This window comes from Agrilus planipennis, unplaced genomic scaffold (genome assembly GCF_000699045.2).
Source record: "Agrilus planipennis isolate EAB-ADULT unplaced genomic scaffold, Apla_2.0 scaffold959, whole genome shotgun sequence".
Classification (NCBI taxonomy): Eukaryota; Metazoa; Arthropoda; class Insecta; order Coleoptera; family Buprestidae; genus Agrilus; species Agrilus planipennis.
The window spans coordinates 1-9,759 of NW_020439612.1; the positions used below are offsets into that span (position 1 = coordinate 1).

A 9,759-nucleotide genomic window follows, 5' to 3' on the forward strand; every position below is an offset into this window, starting at 1 on the left:
TCAATATTAAACTTTCATTAGCATTTATTTGGTACATATCGAACAACAGTCTCATTATTACAATAATATCATAACTCATTCAACCACAGGCTATCTAATTCTTGACAGCAACCATTTATAATTTTTACATATTTTTTTATTTGTTTTTTGCCTTTTCTGCCTATTCGCCATAACGATTCCAATGTCAAAGTTTCCAGGATTGTATATTATTATCCTTTTTTTATAACTTTCAATCCTTTTTGATATATGGAGAAGGTTCAACTAGAAAAAGGTGATTTATTTATTTATATCAATAAAAATATCATGCCTTGAAAGTTCCGAAAATTTACCTATTACTGGCCCAAAACCTATTTCAGGAAGACTAAGTTTTTTAGTAGGTGTTGGAACTTTAGCTGCGACTAACACCTCAGACCCTTTATATGGATCAAACGCCTTGGAGAGGACCAGTTTTTCCGGGAGGAATTCCATCACCTGTCCGTTGAATTGAAACAACGCTTCTTCGGGATAGCGTTCTTTGCTGGGCTGTAAGAACAAATATTATAACATAAATGAATTCTATTTAATGACAAGAAGGACATTTACCACAATCTGGTCTAATTCGATTGGAAGTGTTTTAAACCCGTACGCAATCTCTCCCTCGATTTTGATTTTTTCTTCTTGCCTTGCTTTGTAGGCCAGTTGTTGAGAAACTGCGTCTGCAGGGATAAAATTACCATCAGGATAAGCAACAGGACAATAGGAATAATCTGTTAAACTACTAAAATCCCCTGGGTTAGCTTGCGCTTTGGAAGCGCATGAGCGACAAGGGGTTAGACTCCCAGCGCACGAAGAACATCTTGGTAATCCTGACTGAAGCTGAGATGAAGTTTGAAGAGGATTTGAAGGTAGTGCCGAGGCTTGGGCTTTCGCTGCGCAACTGCTACAAGGTGCTGCAGCACCAGAACACGATGAGCATCTTGGTAACGATTGCAAGGAAAGTTGAGGAAGTACTGAAGATATTTGTTGAGGTGGCTGAACATTTTGGGCTTTCGCCGCACAAGAGGGACAAGGAGCAGGTTGAGAAGAACAGGAGGTACATCTTGGGAGTTGTTCACCGACAGATGGTAGTGGATATGGGGGCGGAACAGGAGATGGTATTTGAGTTTGGACTGGAGGAAGTTGGAAAGACGGAAGAGGAGCCTGAACGGGAAAATTTTCAGGAGGTGGTAGTGGAAGTACTGGGGGAGGTGGAAGGGGTTGTGGAATAGGAGTAGGTGGCAAGGGAAGCAGTTGTGGATATTCTGGCGGGGGAGCTTGGGGAAAATATTCTGGTGGAAACATAGGAAGCATTGGGGGTGGAGGCAGGACTAAAATAAGTTGTGGCGGACATGCCGGATTCTGTGACGGATCGCAGTTGACAGGTGGTGGGTACAATGGTACAGGAAGTGCAGAATTAACATCTACTGGAAAATCCGGAAAACTGAACGGTTTGACCTCCTCTTTTTTTGCCTGTGTAACGAGAAATATAGAAAGGTTTTGTCATTGTTTGTAAATTTCAAATAAACAACTCACAAACGCAGATTTGGCACATTGAGCAGGTTTTACAATGATTTCCTTTTTATGACACAAATCACCCACTGGTTCTAGCAATGGGGCCACTTTGAGTTTATCTTCGTCGCTCTTACAATTGTCTTTAGGTTGTATGATTACCACACCATCACCTCCACAGACATCTTTGCCCTTTCCCAAAATATTTGCTAGCACCTAAAAAACAAAGTTGTTAAAGATTTATGAATCAGCTTCGCTCTAAAATACCAACTTCTGCTTTAAAATGAATGACAAATACTAAAATGGAGACGTGATAATTTAACAAATTCATTTCATCGTTTTGGTACGGTGTTTGAACGCCCTGTCTACGAACTAAATAACAAAACATCAATCTTATACTTTCATTTATAACATTTCCTTTAATTATGTCAAGGACTACGTAATGTCCAAATGAAATTTTCCAAAAAGTTCGTGATTTTTTATCGTTTTTCAACTGTTAAAAGAAACCCGATTTCGCTTATATTTGTAAACACTCCATGGTTGCTTCGTGCTCTGGTTTAATAATAAAATACGACAAACAACGTAGAAATTGTTGAACTTTAGTAATGATTCAATAACAATAAATTAAATTAACAACAAATTTGAGGCGCTACCTTAGAAGCACGAGTTGGTTTTGCAGTCTTGAATAAAAATACATGGACCTACTTATGGAACTCATAACAGAGATTTAAAGATCTGGTTTAGGATTTAATAGCCAACAAAAACATATGGATAAATGATTTTGACTCAGATATAATACCTTTTCAAAATTCTATTAGAAGAAGATTAAAATGAGTATAAAAAAGTAATAATACTAGTTTGAATAAAGAGATACTGTCGATTTTCCAAAAATAATTTACCGAAAGGGAAAAAGAAATCCCGATCAACCCCGAATTTCAAGTATTATCATTACGTAAATTCAATTGTTTTATTTTGAACAATAATGTTCAACTCATCATGTCTTATCAATTTTTAATAAATATATTTTTAAAGTGATATTTGCTTTTATTATTTATTACTTAATAAATATAACAGTAACATAAGGCATCATTGTAAGTTGTAACTCATGAATTTCTAGATTTCTGACCCTCGCCTAGAAGTCCCTAGACCATTCACTACAAATAATTTAACAATTAATTACTTTGAAAATTCTATGGCTTAACAGTATGACCTAATACTTGAGATGGTTTGAGATCTGCTCTGTTTATTATTAACAAATACATAATTTATCTAACTTAAAATTTAAATTTAACGAATTTCAGTAAATAAAATAAAGGAATACTTTTAATTTATTTTATTCAAACAAAAAAAAGACAAGCATCAGGATGGAAACTGTGCAGGTGTACATATGTACATGTATAAAAAAAAGTACAGGAAATATAGCAAACATAAGTCTTAAAAACTCGCCATAAGTATTTTTTCCAGTTACTCCTTAAGGGGATTTAAAGGAAAGCTGCCTTTCGTTTCCTTAGTAATCGTTAAGATTGAACTACACCGCATATGAATTCAACTTTTTATTGAAATATTTAAAAAAATAATATTAATACCTAATAGTCAAAATATCACAAAACACATTTTCCTTTCCTGACTTAAAACAAAAAATTATTTTTCTATTTATTAACATGAGTATGTTCAACTGGTTTGGCCTTATCGTCGACCACGGTAACATTTTGTGGGTAAGTTGGCTGCATTGCGAACATTGGATGCATAACAAGCATTTGATTCGGCGGCATCGACAACATGAATGGTGATGATGTGGGGATGTTGGTGGCGTTGTTGTTATTGGAACTTGCCAATTGATTAGCCATTTGGTTCAAATACATCATGTGCATCACATGATTGGGATACATCATAGGTGCAACAGATAAAGGTTGTACTGCTAGAGCGGCATCCTCGGCATGGAGTTGACTTTCAGTAGGTTTTTCTGGATCCATTTGGTTCGACATGTAATCCGCACGCTGGGTGGCAACATCCTTGGGTAATTTTGGATTTGGAAATGCGAACGCAATCTGCAACGATCACAAAACAACGTTCTATTCAATTTCATTTAGTTTTATTAAAAAATACGACGGATCCGGTAGTTTTTTAGGATCCGGACGGGTGCCGGATGATAACATTGAAAAAAAAACCAACAGTAGCAATTAAGTATAACGAAAAGCCTGCCGGATCAAAATTGGTAATTAAGATTGTATTGGGATAGGTCGTTTGTCCTAATTTATATTACTGTACTAAATTGTTTGTTATTTCGATATAGTTCTTGTGTTTGTTTTTTCTTGTGAATAAGAATACATCAGTATGGACGAACTGTTACAGTTTAATTAACAATAACTTATTAGTATGATTTTGTCGCCTTGCAAACTTTTAGTGTTTTTATAAACATTAAAGGTTCGTTTCAACGGTTTCGACCGAACCGTCTCGTTGAAAATCCGTCAACCAGGAATTGGTTAATTGTTTAAACGACTTTTTGAACGATATTTAATGTTGTTTGAGATGTTACAAAACAAAACAAAGACATTAGCCATTAACCGGAGTGATTTTGTCGATTACGCGGTCCAACTAATGCTGGGTACACAGTTATCCAATACCAGACAAAATCGCTATCCGGCGCATCTCCGGTATCTACGTTTGAGTTATTATTATAACAATGCAGATGATAGTAGAACGAATGATATCAACATAAACATATCAATTTTACTCACAATTTGTAATAGTGCCATGGTTCAGAGTGGAAAATTATAAATATCTTTATGAAAATGTGGGACCTATTTCAAATACCTATGCATCTGTAATAATCTAGTCTATAATTTAACAATTAATATTTTAATTATTTAAAAATTAAGCTGCACAAGAAAGATCTAATACAGGCAAACCCATGGACGGACATATAAGTAATTCCAAATAGATATTGAAAGATCAACCTGGACGTATTTTAAGTAAAAAAATTAAATTTAGTATCTTAGACATTAATACCATTTACTTATGAGAATCTGGTCTTAAGTTTTAATGAAGAAAATGACAATATTACTAAATAAGACTTACCGACAAAATGCAAAAGATGATGCTGATTTTGGCCATCGTTTTTGCCTCTTCTCTATTACGCCTACTCAGTATGTATGAAGTAGTATTTCGAATATATGCAAATTAAAAGCGGTATTTATATAGCCCCGATTGATTAAAACTTCGTGACAACTTTAAAGGTCATTTGAAAATGTACATTTTGAAAATTACAAACAGGAATTTCCCAGAAATTTTCAAACGTGTACGTCTGATTATTAGCTAAACTATAATTATTTAAAAAGCCCGTTGAACCTGACTATTATGATAACAATTTAAATTAGAAGAAATTCAATTAAAAGCATTTCAAAACAATTCAAATTCAAATAAGAAATTGAGTAAAATGAACAGAAAATCTTATGTTTTGGGAAACGAAAAACGTACATAGATTTTCTGATAATTATAACCGAAACAAATAAAAATAATTTGACAAAACAATATAAGTATCTATCTACAAATATTTAAAACAATTTTATTCTTATCATTTTTGTTATATAATTATACACTAATACAAGGAGTATCTCTTAATTTTGATTTGAATTTAATTTCCGTGAATCAAAATCAATTTTATTTCGTCCAGTCACGTCCAAGAAAAGATTTCTTCTTCCTTGTATGATTGGGATACCCCCCTCTTATTTTTCTTTAATTTTTTTTTTGTGTAGTAATATGTAAGCTATTAATTTTACTCTTTAATAATGAAGAAATTGGAGCAGCTTTACAATTTGTTTACTAAATCCTTATTTTAAAGTTATTCTGTTAGCTATATATCGCCATCTAAACAAATGTTTGGCAACATATTGATATTGCTTATGGCGTGCTGATGAGAAGTTACTGACCAAATGATTTTGATCAAATTTGGACACCCTGTATAAATCCCCTTTTCAAATTAGGTTGCATTTATAAATATAAAATGTTATTTCATTCAATATGGTCGTTAGTTGTTGTTTTTAATGAATGAATTTTTCAGTTATGCACAATTTTCCTTACTTCCACATCCAATTTTAATATTTTTATGTACATCACGTTGGTGTGGTCGTTATTAAAATGTAGTACACGTATACAGGGGTCGTTGGCAAAAGAACGTAAACAAAAATAAACAGAAACGTTTAATTTTTGTCGCAGCGAATAAAACAAAAACATACCGTATCGGAATATAAAAAAATAAGTTGTGCATAATCGCTTAATCGCAAGTTTACAAACTGGCAAAACTACCAATGATACAATGGTCAGTGCATCTTTGATATGCCTTAACATTTTCTTGTTACTTATGGTAAGAAACAATTTGCATTTTTTAATTAAATCATTTTTATACGAACTCGACTTCGTTGTAGGTCCTAGTTGACCATAGTCTAACGTGCAAGTCTTTGAAGAAAAAACTTCTCATAAAAGATCTCGGAATTCTAGAAATGTTGGAAGATGAAGTCAAATTACAAATAGAAAAGCTAAATCTAAAGACAGCTAAGGTCAAAGATGTTGATCCACCACCTTCTTGCAACCTGCCTCCAATACAAATAGTGTATCCTCCACCTTCTTATTATGCTCCTCCACCTCCCCCACCATCTGCTCAACCACCCCCTCCACCGTCCTATTGCCCCCTTCCGCCACCAGCAACGTGTTCTCCTCCTCCCATTTACTCTCCTCCTCTATTACCTACTTGTCCCGCTTTTCCTCCAATATATTCTTCGTACTATTGATGTAGAGGTAATTTAGAATGACATGAACCTTAAAATTGGATTACGCAGAGACAAAACTCTACCCCTTTTAAAATGTTAGCCGTCAGTTCTTACAGTTCTGGATTTCCACCTCTGGTTAGATAGAGAAACACACGGTGAGAATCAATAGAACATGGGAGCTAATGTTTTCCATACGTACAATATATGATGGCCCATTTCATTCTGAACTACCTATAACTATTAACAATTTTTTATATTAAAATTAATTTTGTTAGCCATTTTACTCGTTTAACTTAATTTTTTATGTATTTTTTGAAATAAATTATGTTTCTCGTTGCAAATTCGTTTTTATTCGGAAGAAACCTTTGTAGATATTTATTAAAAAAGCAATCGCACTTTCGCTGCATCAAGTACAAACGGTTTGATACTTAGATATTAACTGCAATCGTATATAAAGTTATAATTTCCAAAAGCATGTTCAGTTTCAGAGCAAAAAATGGATTTAACAAAAGAAGTTGAATTGTGGCGTCAACTTGCAAATAATTTACTTACTATCATCGGTTTAAACAAGTTGAAAGGAAAAGAAGGATTTAAACTATTTTTCTATTTTATCTATCAAGTTTACACTATCGTATATATGTATCTAATTGTAGTTGCAGAGATATTTTACACTTTTAGNTGTATCTAATTGTAGTTGCAGAGATATTTTACACTTTTAGAGGCAAAAATAGTGTAGAGTCCATGGCTTCTGATATATCTCAGCTCTGTAAGTCTAGAAATGAAATTAGAACAATAACAGAAGAAGCAAATGATTTTTATTACAGTCGGAAGTATGGGTCTTGTCTATACACAATGTATAATTTTAATTAAACGTAATCAAATAGAGAATTTAATGGAAAAGATAAAAGAAAATTGCACTCGAAAGAGAGACTCTAATACAGCTAAACTTTTGTACAAAATTCGATGTGGTATTAAAATCTTTTTGGGATTTCAAATTTGTTTTGTATCTGCATATTCTTGGAAAAATATGCCTTTCTTCAAATGGTAATAAAACACGTTACTTCGTCTTGATATGCTTATATGATTAAGTATCTTTTCTTTCTCATGATAAGGATTCTTTTACTTCTTGTTCTTTAAGGGTGTTATCGTTTTATTCAGTCGGAGTTTCCAATGTTATGGTGTTTGTTGTATATTTGTCATCGGTCGTGTTACCATTTGCTGTCATGTACTCTTCCATGTTTCTAATTTTTACATTTACTTTTGCCGCTTCAGAACTCGAAGAATTATGTAAGTATAAAATTGTCCCTGTTAGGCTAAAAATTGCTCCCTTTTGTTACTCACAAATTTTGTTTTCAACCAAGTTTTAAATGATTACCTTTTAAAAATAACTACAAAAATTCTTTACAGTGGAGTAAAAATAGTGAAAAATGCTGGTATTAAAATTGAACAGGTTCCAATAACGGAATATAATATAAATATTCAGGCTAACTAATCATCATTAATAAATAATCATTTGGCACTTAGTTTAAAAGAAAATTTTAGGGCGATTTTTTCAGTTACTCCTTTGTTTGACCGTTTGACCATCACAGTTAATCTTTTCAAACGAAAACAAAACACATGAATATCGTGATAGACGCGAACATAATGGAGTTCGGAAGCCATTTTGATTAATTTTGACGTAAATAGGTAATCAAAAATATACATATATACCTAATATAATCAAAACGGTATTAATTGGAGGCACTTATCGAAATATGTATGTCTGTAATATTGTTTACATAGTTAGAAAACTGCGTAGTACAGGAAAAATTGTTCAAATGACTTTATCCATTTTGTAATATAAATAATAAAGTCTAATCGTCGGAGAACAAACAAAATAACTTTTACTAAATTTCATATCCACAACGTGCATCATCTTGTCTTGAAAGAAAGTACTAACATGTGGTGTGACGAACATGAAAATCATACTGAAGAGGTACCATTTTTGCCTTTTCATGGAACTTTAGATCAGATCAGTGTTAAGGGTTCTGACATCAAAAGATAAACAATGAATTATATTCTTACAATATCTCTTTCTTCAAGAATACTCTTGTAGTTTCTTTTAGCCAAAAATTTTAACAATTGCGTTTTTGAAACACTAACGGAACATGGAGTTCCTAAACTAAAAGTAATGAAATTTGCAAAAACATTCATAAATCATTACGATCTAATCGATGGTATCAGGTAATTGTTAATAGAGATAAAAAGAATGAAGTACTAGTGAAATACTAATTTGTATTATTAGTTTTAAAATGGATGAAACATTTGAAGAGCTTACCAAAATCATAAAAAAAAAGAAATTCGAAAAAGAATTAATAAACACCCTAAGAAGGCACATAAAAAATCATCAAGACTTATTAGAAATCATCAAAGACGTACAGAAAATAGTTAAACCTCTCAATGGATTTTATGTTTACAATTCATTCATAACAATCACTTGGTATGCCGCAAAGTCCATGATTGTGAGTTTAAAATTATCACAAAACTTAATTTATACTTGCCATTTTCCTAATAATTTCTATTAATTGTCCATACTTTTAGGCACCAACCATTCCAAATATAAGTACCTTATCAATCGCAATTGCGTTAAGTTTAATCCTTTTTATTTGGGGACAAAATCTTACCACAAAGGTAGCTCGTAATCGTGTGTGATTAATAAACGGTACTAATTGCAATTCGTAATTTATTTTAGAGTTTATTAATACCAAAAGCTATTTATAATGCACCCTGGTATATCCTTGGTCCAAAAATAAGAAAAATGTTTCTACTGGTCTTAAAACGGAGTCAAGAATCAGTTGTAACAAAAATTGTTTGGATACGTTTAGACTTTGAATCTTATCTAGATGTAAATATAATTTAAATATTAATACGAAAATTCATTTTCCACTTATACCAACTATAAATTACCTCAAATTAATGAAGAAAAAATTGTTGCTGTTGTCACACCCTCGCCGGGAATCGAACCCGGGACCTATATAATTTATAGCTGGTAAAAGTGGAAAATGAATTTTCACATTAATATTTGATATATTAACCACTATTAAATATCAAGAAATTCTAAGTGTAATGTTGAAAGTTACAATTTTATATTTTAAATAATTATTTCGTAGGTCCTTTCGCAGATGTACTCGTTTCTTAGCGTACTGAGAAGTTTCATCCTAAAAGATAACTAATGTTGATATTACAATTAGATTAATGTAAGACTACCTATTAAAAAACGTTTCCATTGTAATTATACTACAGTAAGGTGTGATTAAATTATTATTTTAATATATAACACAGTTGTGTCCAATAGAACACGCGTTTGAAAATAAAATGAGTTATGATTAACAAAAGCTTCTTATTTATGTATTGTGGAGTGGTTATTTTTCAACAGGGTTTGTTTTTTTTACATTGTAGTTGCAGAGATATTTTACACTTTTAGAGG

The 9,759-nt window shown here is 32.3% G+C and overlaps 2 protein-coding genes across 3 annotated transcripts; both read right to left on the bottom strand.

Annotated features, from left to right (window-relative positions):
* Nucleotides 1-336: 336 nt before the first annotated feature.
* Nucleotides 337-1,615, bottom strand: LOC108743753 (proline-rich receptor-like protein kinase PERK2; the record flags this gene model as incomplete). The annotated part of the gene is made up of 3 exons (XM_018479344.1): nt 1,552-1,615; nt 583-1,488; nt 337-522 (listed from the first exon to the last, which is right to left on the bottom strand). Coding segments are annotated over exons 2-3 (933 nt in total), but the record flags the coding sequence as incomplete, so codon positions are not given.
* Nucleotides 1,616-2,977: 1,362 nt separating this feature from the next.
* Nucleotides 2,978-8,972, bottom strand: LOC108743754. Of its 2 annotated transcripts, none has more exons than XM_018479346.1 (2): nt 8,834-8,972; nt 2,978-3,575 (listed from the first exon to the last, which is right to left on the bottom strand). In XM_018479346.1, the coding sequence occupies exons 1-2, from the start codon at nt 8,834-8,836 to the stop codon at nt 3,177-3,179; spliced, it is 402 nt and encodes a 133-aa protein (XP_018334848.1). In that variant the 5' UTR covers nt 8,837-8,972; the 3' UTR covers nt 2,978-3,176. The 2 variants fall into 2 exon arrangements, with proteins under 2 accessions (XP_018334848.1, XP_018334847.1); XM_018479345.1 differs by lacking the exon at nt 8,834-8,972 and adding an exon at nt 4,606-4,660.
* Nucleotides 8,973-9,759: the final 787 nt, after the last annotated feature.

Excerpts from the sequence above, each read along its gene's own strand:
- LOC108743754 (XM_018479345.1), bottom strand. The coding sequence starts at position 4,641 with ATGGCCAAAATCAGCATCATCTTTTGCATTTTGTCG. Across the intron at positions 3,576-4,605 it reads TCATCTTTTGCATTTTGTCG|ATTGCGTTCGCATTTCCAAA; the intron begins GTAAGTCTTATT and ends TGATCGTTGCAG.